Source organism: Pan troglodytes, chromosome 8 (assembly GCF_028858775.2).
Source record: "Pan troglodytes isolate AG18354 chromosome 8, NHGRI_mPanTro3-v2.0_pri, whole genome shotgun sequence".
Taxonomy (NCBI): Eukaryota; Metazoa; Chordata; class Mammalia; order Primates; family Hominidae; genus Pan; species Pan troglodytes.
In genome coordinates, this window is record NC_072406.2 from 61,193,571 (window position 1) to 61,212,311 (window position 18,741).

Here is an 18,741-nt window from a genome sequence, read left to right on the forward strand (position 1 = left end):
TCAGACACCAGCCCAGGTGGGGTGTGGTAGTGCCACGTAGGCTGTGAAGAGCAGTACAGCTCTGGGACAGCGGGACTGCCATTCATACAAGGCACTGCTCTCACCTCCAATTGCCCCATGGATGGCTGGTCACTACCCTCCTGTTTCCCCCAAGAATCATGGGCATGCTTCCTGTGCACCACCTGACTCTGCCACTCTCTCCTTCCAGGTGACACAGAAGTTCTCCCTGGTGATTGTGCAGGGCCACCTGGTGTCAGAAGGGGTCCTGCTTTTTGGCCACCAACACTTCTACATCTGTGAGAACTTCACACTGTCTCCCACGGGTGATGTCTACTGTACCCGTCACTGCTTATCCAAGTGAGTTATCCACTTCTCCCAGCAGATTCTTCCCTGAGCCCCATTCATCCTTACCAGCCGCCCCCACTATTCCCCTTCTCACCTTGTTCTTACAGTGGGCTTAGATTTGGGCCTGAAACTGAGCCATGAGATAAAACAGAAGGACCTGCAGGCATAGGCCATCCATGGCCATGGTTCCCCTAAGCAGTGATCAGGACTGGGTACTAATGTGGCAGCTCCTCACATCTCCCCTAATGTGGAATGTCAGGACTCAGGGATCAGTCCTTCAATTATTCGCATGGCTGAATTCAGTCGCCGTCAACTTACTCACTCAACAACATGTTGGTTGCTCATTCTGCGTGAGAAAACAGGCACCGCCCCTCTCTTCCGAGGGACTTAATGCAATCGGCAGCATGCACAGGTTCTTTCAGAAACTGTTGGCCACACACTATGATCGTGGGACAAAATCTTCAGGGTTCAGGCTTGGAGGGATGGCCTGGGACTGGAGTGGTGGGGAATAGCTACCTGAGGAAGGGACCAAGATCTGGGTTTTGCAGAATGGGTGAGACTTGGGAAGAAACTTGAAGTCATTTTTACACAAGCAAATACAAGAGGCCTTTGGCAGGAAATGCCAAGTTCTTTAGGATCAAGTGCAGTTGGTCTATTTGGGTACAGTCAGCCCTTATTGTGCAATTCTCCTATGTTTATGAAGTAAGGCCATTCAAAATCAAATTGACTGAACTTTTGCCAAAAGTCCAGTTGTCAAGTGTATGTTTTCACTTGATCATTGTCTTTGAAGATATTTGGATGAAGATTTCTTCGTGCAGAGATAGGCCTTGCCTTTTCCAGTTGACCCAGGTTCCGATAATGACAAGATGACTTCTTAGCCCAGTCACTCTCAAACTAGCTGACACCAGCGTCGCCTGGAGGGCTTGTTAGCACACAGATGCCTGGGTCCTGCCCCACCCTAGTTTCTAATTCAGTAGGTCTGGGGCAGGGCCTGAGGCTTAGTAAGTTCCCAGCTGATCCTGATTCTATTGCTGGTCTGGGACCACACTTTGAGAGCCAGCCACTGTTTTAGGCTACTGACTGAGGAGTCCAAGTCTTATCTGCCAATAACCAAGAACTTTAACTTCCAGTTGTCGTATCACTTCCAACCTATGTAAAGAAGAAAGAGTTGAAGGAGTGCAGAAGAGTAGATGTCAGCCCACCTTGGTTGATTTAGATCAAAATGCTTTAAAATGCTTGGCATTTTTCTCTCTGCTAATTTCCATATTTTATTCATACCAAACGTTCACCGATTGCTGTGAGTCTTCTGTGCTTCTCCAAGGCAGGAGAAGCATAATTAATACTTGGCTCCTCATCCCATGTTATTGCTCATGTTTTATTGATACTGATCAATATGGACAATGGGCCTGCAGCCGTGCCTCTCTGAGAGCAGATGAAAGCTTTCTACTCTATCCATATGCACGACGTGCCCCTGTGATGACTCACATAATCCACTGCTGTGCTCTTCACCTCTGGTTTAGATAGTGTTAGATAAGATCTTATTGATTAGGTAAATTGTGTTTATAAGGTGTACCTAATCATCATCAAATTCACTATATCTGCACTTTTAATAGAAGCCCAGTGGTCAGATTTTATGTACTCACTTGATTTGCAATGACAGACAAGGGAGACTTCTCATGTCTGAAAATGTACTTCTCTAGAATGCAAGCAGGAGTAGATTGAGAACAAATTACTACCCTGGAATTGCACTGGGGAAGTGCCCAGATAGTTTTAGTCACCACACATCAAAGAAGCATTTGTTAATCAGTGCTTTCTCTCCAGGGTCTCATCTGGTGCCCTAAGAAACCACTGGCACTCCTGGAGATGCAGTTCTGAGACAGACTATTAGATCATTCCAGATCAATGGGGATTAAGTCTTATTTTGACCATGGAGATTAAAGAAGATACATAAATAAGCTTGTTAAAAATAAAGCTAAGTCAAACCTGAAATGTTTCTGTAAAAGACTGCTATGGAATTGAGTCAGTTGCACATTAGACCTTGAAAGAGCCTGTCCGATGTACCATAAAAACATCCAAAATCAGACTCAAGAACATTACAGACTCTTTGACAGTGATTGGACTTTGCACTTTGGAAATTTCCTCAGAAACTAACAGCCTTCTGAGAAGGTTAGCTTTTGCTTGTAGTAAGTCCCTTTCTTAGCTGATTAGGGTGGCTGTATTCATTTGCTAGGGCAGTCAAAAATTGGGTGGCAAAAAACAAACAAACGCACACACACAAAAAAACAGAAATGTGTTGTTTCATAGTCCTAGAGGCTGCCAGCATGAAACCAAGGCAAGGCCATGCTTCCTCTGACTGCTCTAGGGAAGCCTCCTTCCTTGCCTCTTTAAGCTTCTTGTGTTTGCAGACAATCCTTTGCATCCCTTGGCTTTGAGATGCATTGCTTCAGGTACCTGGTCATCTTGTCCCTGTATCTTCACATCATCTTCCCTCTATGTGTCTATCTCCATGTCCAAATTTTCCCTTTTTATAAGGACACCAGTCAGGTTGGATTTGGACCCATCCCAATGGCTTCATTTTAACTTGATTACCTCTGTAAATATCCTGTTTTCAAATACAATCACAGTGTGAGGTACTGAGGGTTAGGATTTCAACATATCTCTTTTGGGGGACACGGTTCTACCCATGACAAGGGCATTCAAGCTCACATGGCAGAGAATTTGATTAACTTGGTGGGAACCTAAGTCATCCAACTGGCTCTTTGTGATAGAGTATTTTAAATCAGATAATTCTTCCCCATCAGTGAGCAGTTTTAATGCATCATTTCTGTTTTATTCAGTTCAACAAATATTTATTGAAAATCTGTCTTATGCTCAGCACTATGGTGGACTCCATAGATGGAAAGAGTGAATTAGATGTGGACTAAATCGGGTAGAGAGTTTACAATCTAGTGAATGTTTCTGGGTATAAATTCCAGGTATAATTCTGGCAACAGTCAGGTAACTTCAGATGTGGGCCAAATTGAAGTATGTTTTATCCTGAAATCCACTTCTACTGTCAAAGAACAGGTCAACCAATATCATAACTACCATTTATCTCACTGTGATTTATCTAGTCAGAATATTGACAGTTATCCTAAGCACATGGACAGTTTTTGCAGATCCTGCTGGCTGTTATGCTGACGAACTGTGAATGGCAGCCTCTGAACTATGGCAGTGGCTCTACCCAAAGAATATGGATCAGCTGCCCCTTCTACCCAGTACCCTTGGCTGCCTGAAATTCGATTCATTTTGTAGAACATGTAGGGTGTAGTATTGTCGAAGACTCCCAATCACAGCTGTGTGAATATTACATATGATAGACCGCAATTTGGAAGTCAATCAGGGGAATCAATAATGTACATAATTTAGCTTTTCTGAGACTTTGGGTCTTTCTGAGGATCCATCCTCTATATGGCTATTCAGTTTCTACAAGCAGGAGGAAAATGACTATCTTTTCTCCTAAAAGCTCGTTACCATTTTCCAGAGCATTCTTCCATATGTCATCTGTGTTTCAGAGTCCTGAGTTGCAGAAACAGTCAGCACAGAGCAAACTGAAAGCAGGGAGCCAGTGGTAGAGCTCTGTAAAAGCTAGGGAGCATTTCTGCCTCCAGGGAGAAAAGGCACTATTGAAAGAGCATGGGTGTTAGAGTTGGAGGACCTGGGTTTGAAGCCAAGTTTCACCTCTTGAGGACCACATGACCTTGGAAAAGTCTCACCTCTCTGGAATGCAGTTTCCTCATTTATGATATGGGAATAAAAATAAGTCATGCTCAGTATAAGGTTTCCTTATGAGGATCCAATTAAATAATGAATAGGGAAATGCTTGGCAGGCCAGAGAGCATGACAGTCACTTAGCAAACATGTCCTGAGCTCAGGGGAAGATACAGAGGACAGAGAGCCATGGGCAAAGACCTGTGCCTTGTAGGGTCTGCAGGGGAGAGAGAACAGCCGGACATGGAGCTAAGGTATGGAGAATATTTTCTGTGGTTCCCACAAGCATGGGATGATGGGAGCACAGAGGAGTGGCCATGTCATCTCCACCAGTACCTTGACCTGGGATGCTGCTAGACCTAAGCCAAAGGTAGGAAGTAGAATTGTCTCTGTGGCCTTACTGGGAGTCAGAGATGTGTAGGGGCAGCTCAGCTGAGATCCAGATAGAGGTATTAATAATGGACAAAGGACCTCAGCCAGCAGCCGGTTTGTATTAAAGCATCCTGGCAGAAGCATTCAGAACCAAAGCTGCGTTTTGTGTTTGATCCATCCTACCATGATGCGGCTTAGAGGAGAGGGCCTGGGAGGGTTGTTCTGAGAAGGGTCTGCAGAGAGCCTGAGTCTGCAACCTCAAAGTCCAGCTGTTCAGGGGCCTAAGCAAGGGGCTCAGGCTGTGTCTCACTTGGGCAGGCTTCCCTGCTGCCCAGCACAAGTCGAAGCTCTTAGTGCTGCACATGCTGGACTGCCACTGACCATAGACTAGAGAATTCCCTCTGGGTCTGTGACTGCTGGGCCTCTCTCAACTTCCCCAAGAAGTGGAGCATGGAGGCTCCATGGGCTGCGTTGTAGGCTGGGCCTTGGGGACCACACTGGGAGCTGGAATGGGAGAAGCTGAAACAATTTCCTCACCAACTCCCTGCCACCTTAGGCTGGGGCTGGCAGGACCACCTTGGGGCAGGGGCCTTTGTAGCCCTTGGCTCTCTGGGCCTGTGGTTGGCACACAGGCTTCTTGAGGGCTGGCGTGCTTGGGAGGCCTTCGTTTCTTAGTCCTGGCATCTTCTCAGAATGGCTGTGGTTGTATACACAATTTAAGATGACTACATGCCCCAGATGTTCAGAAATGTAACTGTCTATAACTGAAATCAACTTTATTTCTCAAGCTCCCATGTGTCCAGATGATGAAAAGCTTCATATGATTAGCTCAAGGCATTTCAGTTATTTCCAGTGTACAAATTGTTCTCTTTGGGAATAAATATTTGGACAAATTTATTATCCTCCCTTTCCCCTCCTCTCTTCTGCTTCTCTGGGAGGAGGGGTCACTCTGAGATCTTTCTGGGAAAGCCTCCTGCACACCCCTCATAACTCTCCAAGGGGCCTCATCTCGGGACTGCCTGATGCCTGCTAGAGGTATGCCTCTGTTCCTCCAGGTGCCCAGGAGGTGGGTCCCTCATCACACGTGGGGCCCTTCTCTGCCTTTTCAGTGAGTCCCTTATCAGCTCTCCAAGATTGCTTCTCACTACTCAAGGCCTGGCCTGGGAATTTTAAGATGCACTCCCTACATTTTCTCTCTCCAGCCTGGGTCTTGCAAACTGAATGAGCTCTGGCTTTCAGGAAGTTATTTCTGCTGTGTGACTGAGCAATCGCTTCAGAATTCAGTACACCTCTTTGTCCTGGGCTGGGTATACCCAGCAGCTCAGGCCTGTGCCTTTGTATGGTCTGCAGGGGAGAGAGGCCAGTCAGACATGCCGCCAAGGGGCAAAGGATATTTGCTGTGGTTCCTGTTAGCATGGATGCTGGGAGCACAGATGAGTGGCTATGTCATCCCCACCAGTACCTTGACCTGGGATGTGGTTTGACCTAAGCCAAGGGTAGGAAGAAGAATTACCACTATGGCCCCACTGGGAGTCAGAGATTTTTAGGGGCAGCTCAGCTGAGAGCCAGATAGCTCTCAGGGCTGCCAAAGATGTCAGGGAGACAGGCCAAGGGTCCTGAAGAGCTCCCTGGTTTGACACGAGACATCACTCTACAGTCTCAGTGAGAGCCTCACTCACCTCTGAAGAGACCTCATCCTGAAGGTTGCCAGGGCCCAGGCCAGGCTGGGCAGCCTCTCAGGATGCAGGCGCTGTGCAGATGAGCTCCAGGTCCTGTCCTCATGCCTTGCCAGCGGCCTCTCTGCCTTCCTCTGCTCCCCTCCCTCCTCTTCCCTGTGGTGCCTGACCCCTCCTAACTCTGGTTTGCATTCAGTCTCACAGTCAGCTGACTTCCCTCAAACCTCCCTGCCAAGTGCTCTGTACTCCCCAATCCTGCCATGAAGGGTCTGAGTCCTGCCAGTCCCTGTGGCAGCCACAGGCCACACCTGACTCAGTTACCTTGTCCAGCCTCTCAGCCCTGCCAGGGAAAGAAGTCATTCAATACAAAACGAGAACACCTGGGCAGAGGGACTAAGGTGTGTGGCACAGCAAGTATCCTGGGGCTGAGACTGTCATGCCTGGGCAGAGGTAACTGGCACAGCGCCAGCCTGGGCATGGGGGAGCCAGGGAAGAGAGGCCACAGGAACCCACGAGGGCTCCTGGGCATGGTTTACAGTCACGCACAGGACCCATGAAGCCCTCCCTGCTGGCCCCCACTCTCACCCAGGGGCCTTCTCACCCCGACCCTCATACCCTTTGTCAGCATCATCCTGGAAACTGTGCCGTCATATTGCTGTCCCCTGGCCTGGTGAGGCTGACACCCCACCCTGTTCCTCCAGGGCAGGGCAGCTTTCACGTGTCAGCGGCCAGTGCTAGAGCTGACATGGGCAAGCACTCAGCAAGGATTTCTCAGATGAGTAGGGCTAGCACACTGGTTGGCAGTGACCACCGCACTTCTCTGATGTGTCATTGGAAATGTGGGTGGGGCTGGTGGAGGGCAGGAAGAAGAAGAAGCCTGCACGTGTCCTCACTCTGATGTCTGAACATGTGCCCTGCATGCCTGTTTCCTTTTCAGCATCAGCGATCCGTTCATTTTCAACCTGTGCAGCAAAGACAGGTCCACTGACCATTACTCGTGCCAGTGCCACAGCTACGCTGACATGCGGGAGCTACGGCAGGCTCGCTTCCTCCTGCAGGTAAGCACACTGGGTGCTAGCACGCCTGGGGCCTGCGAGAGGCAGGGCCATGGGACAGGTGGTCCAGGAGCCATCCAGAGACACACCTCTGTGACTCTTCTTTGTGCCTATGCACAGCCCAGTGCCCTTAAGGAGACACCCGCGAGTTCCCTGGGCTTGTGGTGGCCCTGGTCCCAGGTGGGAGTTCTGACTTCTGCTCCACTCTGCAGTCCTTGTCTTTGGCTGTTGGGCCTTTTGCTGTGTCTTTTAGGATTTAGCTGCTTCGCTGTTTTGCTCTTGACATAGCCCAGAGCTGCCTTGGAGATTTAGGAATGCAGGGCAGGACAGATACATTGCCTCCCAGTAGAGCTGATAACTGGGAGTAGAGTGCCCTCTGCCCTGCCCTGCCCACAGGGGTAAGACCTCCCTTGCTGACATACTCTCCCCCTTTCTCCCCAAGGTGCTCGCCTATTGCCAAGCTCCTGCTTGGCCCTGTTTCTGGGGCCAAGTGGTTTAGGGATCTCCCAGCTGCCCCCTCCAACTAGGATCTTTCAGTGCCTCACCCATACCTTCAAGGGCTTAGCCAGGCATGCAACAGAGATGGTGGCTCCTTTCAGAGGAAAAGCTCAGCCATAAGCTGGTCATAACCTCCCACTTCTCATCCCACTTCACAGATAGATCACACTTTCTAGAAACATCACCTGAGCAGCAAAGGGAGTAGGGTAAACTTCAGGGGCCCCCAGTGACATCAAACACATCTTGCCTTCATTACCTCAAGCTCAGCAATAGCAAAGCTGCATCCCCAGTCCCTGGGCCTCCAGGGCAGCTGGCAGAAAAGGGGATCCTGGGGACCACGTGACAGGAGGGTCAGGATCTCTTTCCACCCTCTCTACAGGATCACTGTTAGTTCCAAAGGCCAGCAAGAGAGCAGTGCTTGGCCTAGATGAACTAGACATTTTTCATTTGTAAATCTATTTTCTGTAGGTAGGTCATTGATCATCCAGTGACCCCTCCTGCAAGAGGGCTCATTATCATTCTCTGAAACTGAAGCTCAGGGTGGCCTTTAAGGTGGGGGAAATTCCTGAAAGGCCCCAGCTGCCCTCCTGTCAAGGGTTTGCCAGCAGCTCCACTCTAGCCCTCTAATGAGCACTCTTCCTCCCTCTGCTGCTTTTGCCTGCAACACAGTTAGTTCTCATTTTGCCTGAGCTTCCTGAGGGCCTTTGCAGGGTGAGGGAGCAGGAAGAGCAGAGTGGAAGTAGCAGCCCTGCCCTGATGGTTCTGGGCAGTGCTGCTGGGTCTGGGCCAATCTCCACCTCAGCTCTGCCACATTAGCTCCTGTGGGCACCTCTCTGGTTTCCTTGCCCTTCAGTGAGCAGGAGGCCATGTCCTGCCTTTCCACTATTATACATACAGCACTGAGTACAATTTTAGGCACAAAATAGGTACTCAAAATTATTTTTTAGGATTATATGTCTACCTTACATGTTATATAGAGTAGCAGATAGGTATCAGTCAGTGGGGTTTTTTCCCCAAGCACATGGTGATTGTTTCCAGAGGGTTGGTTCACCTGAAGTGGTGGAAGCCAAAGGAAGAGCTTTTTGAGCAAGGCCACCATTTGTCCATCCCTGGATTCTCCCAGGAGAAAGGCAGAGCTTGGCACTCAAGGTATCCAGGGCAAGCTGTACCCTCCACAAATTCTGCATTCACTTCCTGTTTTGCACATTATTTATATTTCTATTTGTAGAAAAAAATCCAAGAGTCTCCTGTCCACTAGCAGAGGAGAGAAGGTATGGAACCTCTTTGCAGATACCTTCTCTCTGCTCAGGAGAGTTAATGAACTGGACTTTGAGAACTCACTTCCAGCCAGGTAGATGCAGGACAGGACTCTGCTATTGGGTGCAGTACCCACCTCTGAGTCTGAACCTTACCCCACCCCATCCTTCCCTCCATGTACAGGTCTCATCTCTCCCTAACTCTCCCTTCAGCCCTGGGAATTCTCTCTCCTTGGCCTCATCTCATCCCTGAGGCTTATCTTATAGGTAACTCACTCTATCTCTTATTCCAAGTTTATTATTTACATAGCTTGGAATAGAAGGGAGTTAGAGAGGAAACAAGGATGGGAGAAAAAAAAAGAAAAGATAGTTATGTGCATTTAATTTAGGCATTAAGGAAGTACCCCTGACAAAAACTTTACTATGCCAGTGGGGCCACATCAAAATGGCCTGGGCAGGGGACCCTGTGCTGCTTAAGTCTGTAGATCAACCCACGATGCTGCCCAACTGCACCCACTGAACTAGCTTCCCTAGTTCAGTTTCTGGTAAGTTGACCCCCTGGCTCACCCATGCCATAACTCAGAAGTGAAAATGTCTGAGGATGGCATGGGTGCTTTCTCTCATGTCTGCCTCACGCTTGCCCTGGGAGTGGACCTTTTGCTTCCTGCTTCAACAGAACTCCAAGCTGTGGTCAGGCCCCCTGCCCTCCCACACATTCTGCAGAAGCACCCCATCCCTGTCACGAAGGTCTTCCTACCGCGGGAACTCAAAAGGACCACCCAGGAAGGGTCTTCTGACACGGAGACCCGCAATGACCCATTTCCAGCAGCTGTGTCACCCTGGGGCGTCTCTAGTCCACAAAATATCAGGAGCATTAAAAGGGGCTTCTCTTCACAGGATATCGCCCTGGAGATCTTCTTCCACAATGGATATTCCAAGTTTCTTGTCTTCTACAACAATGATCGGAGTAAGGCCTTTAAAAGGTAAGAGCTTGAAAATCCTCCTTCTGAGGAAACTGATCCTGAACTGAGAGCAGAGGGGCAGAGAACACTCAGCTCTGTGCTCAGGAAAAGTGTTCTCAACCCACAGTGAACGCCACTCAGGCTGGGCCCAGGGAGGCACTGCTGGCCTGCAGAACTGCCAAGTCATGAAATGATGTACGGGAACAGGCAGAGAAGGCCCTTCCTTCAGTCCTAGGAAGCAGGCTCCATTTTCCTGAAGTGAAGTGGCATAGAACAGGAAGTGAGAAAAAAATTACGCAGCTACCACAGAGTTAAGGAACTGGCTGTTTAATGGGCCTTCCAGAATGTTCTGGCTTTATTTTCTAATTTTCCAAGTAATTTTTTTGGCTTAATCTTTCTTTCTGATCCCAGTTGCCAATTTTAGTTGCTCCAATTTCGTATTTCATTGGAAGGAATTCCAAACAACTGATTTCCCACATGTGCATTGAACATGTTTTTTCTTAAAGAGAGAAGCCTGCTGTTGTAGTTAACTTCTCTTTCTCCAGATGGATCAGTTTAAGAAATCTAAGCCAGTGTGTAAGTTCTTAATACCATGGTTATTTGTTTTTATTACCATTAAAGTTATAGATCAGTAGATTGGTTTGTAGTGAATCTACAAAGAACAGAAAGGAAGGTCAGTTCCTCATCATTATAGACCACAGAGAGGCTGATTAACAGAGGGAGTGGTTATGTGCTGCTCCATGTGGGCTGGAAGTTCTGAGGTGAGATTTGATATCCGCTGACCAAGGAGCCTATTTTGTGCTCAGAAATTCAAGCCCTGCCTTCTAGTGGCCCTGTGGAACTGGCACCCAGGGCCCACTACTGCATCCAAGAGGCAGGGCCAGGGTGGAGAAAAACAACTGTAGAGAGGCTTTTGTGCTAGTTCTAGGCGCACTTCCTTGGACTCAGGTGAGCCTGCTCATGCGGTTCTTCCATGCTGCTGCTAGATTGCCCCCTAAAATTATATTCAAGGCCTAGTTTAGACCAAACCAAACAAGCAGACATACAACCCATTAAACTTGATTCATTTCCCCCTATGGTTTCTGTTCATTAAACAAAGTTTTTCGCAGTTGATCTAGAAATCTTACACCTCCATAGCTCAGGATGTGAAGGTGGCCTAATGCGGACTCCACAACCACTACCCACTCGGCTCAAGGAGCCTGGCATTAAGATGGCATTTGTCCTCACAGCAACGCACTGGAATATACAGCAGGGTTGTTGACATTGGCAATGTTGTCAAGTGCCTGGCCCAGAGGCGGTACCTCACACACACTGCCTAAGTAATTATTGTTTTATTGTTGTCATTGTTGGTATTAAGGCAATAGTGTGTAATGCCAGAGAGTGCTGAGGGTTGCCTCAGAGGTACACCCAGGCCTGGTGTTCGACCTGGGGGAAGGATGGAGCGAGGGGGAGCAATAATGAGCCCAGCTTCCTGCCTGACTCCGGAAATGCCTCTGCAGCAGGAGAAAGGGTCTTGACTCTGCTGATGGAATTATCCCTTCCCTTTTCATGTAGCTTCTGCTCTTTCCAACCCAGCCTGAAGGGAAAAGCCGCCTCGGAGGACCACCTCAATCTAAGGTAATGGCGGGTAGCCATGCTTTCTGGGCATGGCACTGCCCTGGCTTTGATGTTCCTCCTCTGCCTCATCCCACTCTAAAGAAGTCTTGCAGAGAGCATGCCCAACTGTTTCCCTCATTTTTCTCTCTCCTATTCCTATACATCCTTCATCCTACTCCTGAAATTCCTTCTGCCAGTTAAACCTCTGTGAACAGACTTGAAGTCTCACATGCCCTGTGGCTTTTTCAGACCCAAGTGGCAGGAAGCCATCCTCTGCCTTTGGTGACTGAGCAGGTGGCGCAGAGGTGTGGAGTCAGGCCCAGCCTTGGAGGTCAGGCCCTCCCGTGGGGGTGTGTGAGAAATCCCATGCTGTCCCTCCTGTGATGAGGGTTTCTGAACGCTTAGAAGCTAAATTCATACAAGATGGTGTGCGAATCAGACGTTAATTTAGGAATCTGTGCTATGGGGCGTCTCTCCCAGTGAATGAATTGCTTGCAGTCCCCCCAACCCCCGCCAGGTCCCCTTTCCAGCTACCCAGTTCTCTGGAAGGCCACTTAGGGATCAGTAGGTGTTTTTATTTCAGTCGGGGTGAGACTAGAAGAAGGTGGTAGCTGGTTTTCTACAGGAATGTGTGGGGACCAATCAAGAGGGTGTCCCCAGGAATGACATTCAAGATATTTATAATCAGTATAAAATGGGTCTCGCTAATTCCTTCAAAATTATTTATTAATAGCTTGTGATACATGGTATTTGCTTGTTGATGGAGCAACAAGCAAATAGAAAAAAAAAATCCCCTGTCCTTATTGAGTTCACATTCTCACCAGGAGGACAGACATAAACCAATATAAATGAGTGAACTATAAAGCATATTAGATAATTATAAGTGTAAGTGTAAAAAACCAAGCAGATAGAGGTGGGCATTGAAATCTTAGATGAGGTGGCAAGTGAAGCCCTTATCAAGAAAACAATCTTTAAATTAATACTTGGCCGGGCGTGGTGGCTCACTCCTGTAATCTCAGCACTTCGGGAGACCAAGGTGGGCAGATCACCTGAGGTCAGGAGTTCAAGACCAGCCTGGCCAACATGGTGAAACCCTGTTTCTACAAAAATACAAAAAATTAGCTAAGCATGATGGCAGGTGCCTGTAATCCCAGCTACTTGGGAGGCTGAGGTGGGAGAATTGCTTGAACCCAGGAGGTGGAGGTTGCAGTGAGCTGAGATCACGCCACTGCACTCCAGCCTGGGCGACAGAGCAAGACTCCGTCTGAAAAAAAAAGGTGGAGAAACATGTTATGCAGTTAATTAAGTAAAGAGTGTGTCAGACCCAGGGAAGAGCAGGGCATGGCTGAGGCTTATAAAATTGGAGTGCAGGGAGTTAGTTGGGGTGGAGGTGAGGGAGGTCACAGGGGATAGTTGGTGCAAGATTCTCATGTCGGTTTTTATTCCAAATAGATGGGAAGCGTTGGAGGATTTTAAGCAGAGGGATGATATGAACTGACATATTAATAAGAATCACTCTGGCTGCTGTGCCAAGAATAGACTGGAGTGGGTCAAAGGCAGAAGCTGGAGACTAGTTAGGAAGCTATTGCTGGAGGCTGTTGCAGTAATCCAGGTGAGAGACGATGGTGGCTTGGATCAGGAACATGAAAGCAAAGATAATATGATGTGATCAGATTATGGACATGTTTAAAGGTACATTTGATGGGATCTGATGACAAATCAAGTGTGAGAAATGCATGTATGTGACAGAGGACTTAAGGATAAGACAGAGGATTTAGGCTTCAGCAATTGGAAAATTAAATGAGGATGATCACAGGAAGAGTGGCTGTAGGGCCACTGTGGCTATCTGAAGCTCAGATTTAGACATGCGAATTTTGAGATGCCTATCATACATCTCAAAGGCATTGTGGAGCTATTGGGCATATGAATTTGGAGTTCAAGAGAGAGGTTCAAGTGAAACATAAATTTAGAATAGTGTTTAAAGTCATGAGAATGGGCAAGATTATCAAGAATGCATGCACATGGAAGAGATCAGAGGACTGTGCCCTGGGCACACCAAACTTACCCTCTGGTAAGGACATGGGCAGAGCCAGCTGAAGAGATGGGGAAGGAGTAGCCAGAAAGGTAGCAGAAACTGTAGGTGTGGAAGACGTCCTGGAAGCCAGGTAGAGTGACTCAACGTGGGAGTGGTCGAGTGTTGTTGATAGGCCAAGTGGGATAAGAACTGAGAAATGACCATTGAGCTTCATAACATGAGAGTCATTGATGACCTTCAATAGACTAATTGCAGTGGCTACTAGCAGAGGCTCCTATTGTGCCAGGCACTTACCCTTTATAGATTGTGGTGAAGTGCAAGGCATGCCAGGGTATGGTCCAGGGGACCCGGGCAGCAGTGGATCGCTGGAGTTGGGGTGGCTGTTTACCAACTGTAATGGGCATAGTTTAATAGTTCAACAACAGGATAGTCCTAATTGTGCATATCTGCTGAATTTCAGCCCTGCTGATCTCATATTGTTTATGTTTCATATAAGCCTTTATGTTCATACTTGGATTTCTCAGCACTGTTTCAGTACAAGGTAAAAAGCTATTTCAAACTAATTGAAGCAAAAAAAGAAGATTCATGATAGCATCTACCTGAAGGTCAAAAATGGTCTGGCTCCAGGCATGGCTGGACCACTAGGCACAAGTAAGTCTGCAGGAAGTGGTGGCTCTCCCTCTCTCAGGGAGGATTTTACTTGGCCTGGCTCCATTTCTCATAGGCGTTCTCATCACAGGGGCACCGATGCCCCCAACAGCTCCAGACTGACAGTCAATCACGCAGGAATCCCACCACACACCATACATGCTCTATCCCGGTAACTTTAGCAAAACTTCCCAAACTGTCATTTTCCCCAGTTAGGTTAATTACATGCCCATCCCAGAACCAATCAAGTGTTTTCATTGGCTGGATCGGAGGGATGTACCCACCCAGCTTCTGGGGATAGGGTCAGTCCCACCCAACTACATAGACCAAATTGAGGGGAGTATGGTTCCCTGAGAAAATCAAGGTTCTGTTATCCACAAGGGGGTGAGCACTGAGGTTGTCAGCAAAAGCAGGTGGCCACACATGGTTCCACGCAGAGGGAAGTTCCAAGCCGCAGTGCTCATGGGCTGCAGATGGTTTTCTCTCTCCCTGGAGCAATGCTGCATCAATCATGACACACATCACTTCACTGAGCTCCATTGTCTCTGCAGCTCACCCTTTGATGAACCTATTCTGTAATGTCACTCAGTGACAGCATAGCTGTCCCTATGACTGTGGGTAGCTCTCTGTCCATTATTTGTCTTTTGTCCTCAGAATCTTAGTGTTGCCTTGCCTGGAAACACTTACCTTCCTCCACATACCTTCTGCTCCAAATATAGAGGGGCAGGTAGAGGAGGGGCAGAGGGAGGAATGCAGAAAAGGAGCTTACCCCCAGCTGTGCCCACTAAGTTAGAGGCCCCTCAGAAATGATTGCCAGGTTGGAGGAAGATGATGACCTGTGGATGAGTCAAATGTCTGGAGATTACTCCTTACTCATCCCCAGGTTGATGATGACCTGCAATGCCAACCTGTGTACCACCTTGCTTCTGTGGTACAGTTGAGCCCCATTCTGATTTTATTTCCAATGTGATTATTTTTGCCATCATGGCTACCTGATCCCACTGGAGCAGGGTCTTCCAGGGCTATGCTGGGTCATGCCTGGCACAGTCTCAGCACAGCTCCAGGTTGGAGACCCTTGGCGAAGCTTCTGGGGTCATCTAGGAACAGTGCTTGGTGCTCCAGAGGAGTGCTCATCTCAGTTCATGGAAGGAGAGCCTCAGCAAAATGCGGACACCCCACAGAGTGCTGACCCTTGGCTCTGAGGCCACCCATGCAGTGAGGGCATGTGGCAAGACCGTGCTAAATAAACAGCCCCGGGCTTCAGGATCAAGCTGATTTGGGCTCATAGTAGGTGCCCAGTAAATTGTAATCCTTCTGCCTAATTTTAGAATCACCTGATGTGTGTTTGGGCATGTTAACAGAAGAATTGATTAAAAGCATGTGGCTCTCCTTGCTCTCAGCTCCTCGGAGTGGCCCCCTTTCCAGCCTTTCTCTTGCCAGCCCAATTGTGGCTTCAGGAGCTCCAGGGTGGGAAGGCAGTGGTGGCCCCCAGCCATAGGAGGGCTTGGCTGGCCACTGACATATGCCTGGAATGAAGCTGATGATTTTTCTTTTGGATCACTGGAGGCAATAATCATAGAATGAGTCTTGAAAAATGCCTAGCTGCTTGTTAGTCACTCTAATGAATGTGGACTTCTTACCTATAAAGGAGGTGTGTGTGCCGTTCTGAGGGTTTTCAACTGGCCCATGACCCTTGGCCTAGGCTACAGATTTTCATGCCCTAAACTTTCAGCTTTTGATGACTCATGTGGCTCCTTTGGACACCATCCCACACATACAGGAAAATCAGAGCTTTTGGTACCAGAGTTTTGCTGAGGCTTTCAGTGACAATGGTTGCCTCCATAACTATATATATGCTAAGGAGGCTCTCTGGGCCTGAATTCCAAGTAGAAAATACTTGCAAAGCCTGCATGAATCCTGTCCCCATGGTATAGGACTGAACCTTTTGAAGACAGCATGGTAGCCTGTTCAGACTTCTGTGGGGTGCAAGGTTCTGCAAGCCGACAGGGCCTTCTAACATATGCCAGCTAGAGCTGTTGGATGAGTCCTGCTCTGTGGTGTTGAATACCGGCAGGATTTTTGAGATGTAAAAAGACCAATCAGAAAAGGAGAAATGATGGCAGGAACTGCAGGGGAAGGGGGCAGCTAGCTGGAATGCACTTGTGGATAAACACACATCCTCACACTTAAATGTACTCATGCCCTTCCAGAAAGGGCTACAGACAGCTTCAAAATTAAACACAGGGTACAACCATCCTTTAACAATTACCCAACACTCCTTTAAAGGGGAAAAAATAGGTGTGGTCATGTGGAGTGATTTAGTTACTCTAATTGTCCTGAGACTAAGAAAACTAAAACAAACAATCATATTGGCTTATATTATTTTCCAGGGATAGATAATAAGAAACAGGCTTTTGCGATTTTTTTTTTTTTTCTGGAACATACTTTCTCTTGGTGCTGAATATCAAATTTGGTTCTTCTCTAAAGGATCGTGGGTAACAAAGGTGGCAATTCCTTTTTAATAAAACATACAAAAAGAGTGCTGGGGAGCCTAATTCTCTGTATCAGTTCTCTGCATGAATGGGAGCCTAACATTCGCACTTATTTTTGTACAGGCATTTCTTTGGGAAGCTAACAATACCTGGCTCAGTTACATTGCTTTCTAATGACCTCAGTTCATACTGAGCCCAGATTTTAGAAAACTCAGAGAAATACAAGGCTAGGATGCCTATCTGATTCTCTTTCTCTCAAATCTCTCTTGGGCTCAGCACATATTTTTGGATAAACTGGAAACATCCACCATGTCATTGAGGCAAAAGCATCCCCGGGCTGGAGAAAGCCACTGGGTGTGAGATGGTGCTTGTATTCAGGGCCTGATTGTACCTGGGTGTTTGCTGTTCCTAAAATCATTCTTAACTGTATAAATCCTTCATATATAATGTTTAGAATGAAATTTATTTTGGGGGTGCCAAGATTTACAGTTGAACATTTTCAGTTTATTGTTTCCTTTAGAGATTATCTTTGAAAAATAATGAAAGACAAATAATTTAGAAAACCTACCATAAGAACCTATGCGATTCCCATGAGAATATGACCTTCCGTGGTAATTAACCACACCCCAGAGGCACCACAGTTAGCTGGGGGGAGGCTAAAGTTCAAGCTCCACTTCCTAGCATTTCTCCTCCTTCAATCCTGCCCCCTAGAGATTCATGCCATTGGCTACAGATCTGTAAGGTACACAATTGCTTAACCAGTAAAGGTAGTGCTGGCTCCACCACTGAGTAGAGAAGCATGGTCCTTGGATTTCTTGCTGTACTGAAGCCCTGGGAGCACAACTGTGGAGACCAAACTACTCATATCCTCTGTCTATACCAGAGTCACTGGGACCAGAGGCGAACGGCACCTGGCTGCAGACTCAAAATGAGAGTGACAGCCAGTGCTGCAGCATCTAGGAGCTTGTTCACACAGTTGGCTTTGTGGGCCATGAGCATCCGAGCCCTGGCCATTCTGCCTAGGTCATGCTCAGACCTTGGCCCTGGCCCCATTCCATGTTCATCTTTGTCTGGCTGTACTAGGTTCATGCCTCATCTCTGCTGTATCCTTAGCCGTAACCTCAGATCCCTTCCAGGGCAAAAGCCTGATGCAAGCCCCAGTCACTGTAGCAAGCCTGCCCTTTTTCCTTCCAACTCTACCCAGCCACATTGCTTCCACAACGTTTATGCTCCCACACCACCAGGGGTGGGGAACAGGTGTGCAAATGCCCAGGAATGCTGATGAGCAACCCACTGGTTCAAGGTTTCTCCCATCCTAGTTGCCCCCTGTGCCCAGCTACCTCCAGAAAACCTGGGACATAGAGAATTCATGCAGTTTCTATTTATTTTGCAACTTTTTCAGGAATCTGCAAGAATAAGATCAACAATGGGAAATTTTAGATTAGCCGGCTGAGCCGAGGTTAAGGTGCCTGAATTGCCTTACTCTGTGCCTCAATTGTATATCTAGGCTGACTCAGTGTTTTAGATTCTCATGTTAAGCTTGCCATAGTGCCTCATAAATCAGCACTGGGCAGATGTATAAGAATCTATTGATTGTTGCATCTAGGCTGTAAGATTGTTTTTTTTTTTAATTTTTATTTCAAAATATTGATTCACAGTTGCAAAAATAGTAGAGAGAGACACTGTACACCTTTCACTTAATATCCCCCTCTACCATAGTTACATTTTATATAGCTATAGCACAATTTCGGAACCAGGACACTGACACTGGTACATGTCTATGCATAGTTCTTTGTCATTTTATCACATGTAGATTTGAGTAACCACCACCACAATTGACATACACAGTTATTTTATCACCACAAAGATATCTCTGTGCTACCACTTTATAGTTATGCCTACCTCCCTGTCTTCCCCCACCATCCTTAAATCCTGGGAATCATGAATCTGTTTTTCATATCTATTATTTTTTCATTTACAGACTGTTCTATACATGGAATCATAGAGTATGTGACTTTTGGAGATGGGCATTTTTTTTTAACTGAGAATAGTGCCA

General features: G+C 47.4%; 1 protein-coding gene across 12 annotated transcripts in view; it reads left to right on the forward strand.

Moving 5' to 3' along the window:
* WDFY4 (WDFY family member 4) overlaps window positions 1-18,741 on the forward strand; it is a 298,286-nt gene that overhangs the window by 205,389 nt on the left and 74,156 nt on the right. For all 12 annotated transcript variants that reach the window (XR_010146870.1, XR_010146871.1, XM_016918236.4 and 9 more), the window contains 4 exons: window positions 209-357; window positions 7,081-7,201; window positions 9,850-9,935; window positions 11,469-11,531. Coding sequence is in view for 10 of the 12 variants with exons in the window: in XM_016918236.4 (XP_016773725.4) it covers window positions 209-357; window positions 7,081-7,201; window positions 9,850-9,935; window positions 11,469-11,531 (419 nt within the window). In the remaining 2 variants the exon portion in view is untranslated. The remainder of the gene's footprint in view (window positions 1-208; window positions 358-7,080; window positions 7,202-9,849; window positions 9,936-11,468; window positions 11,532-18,741) is intronic.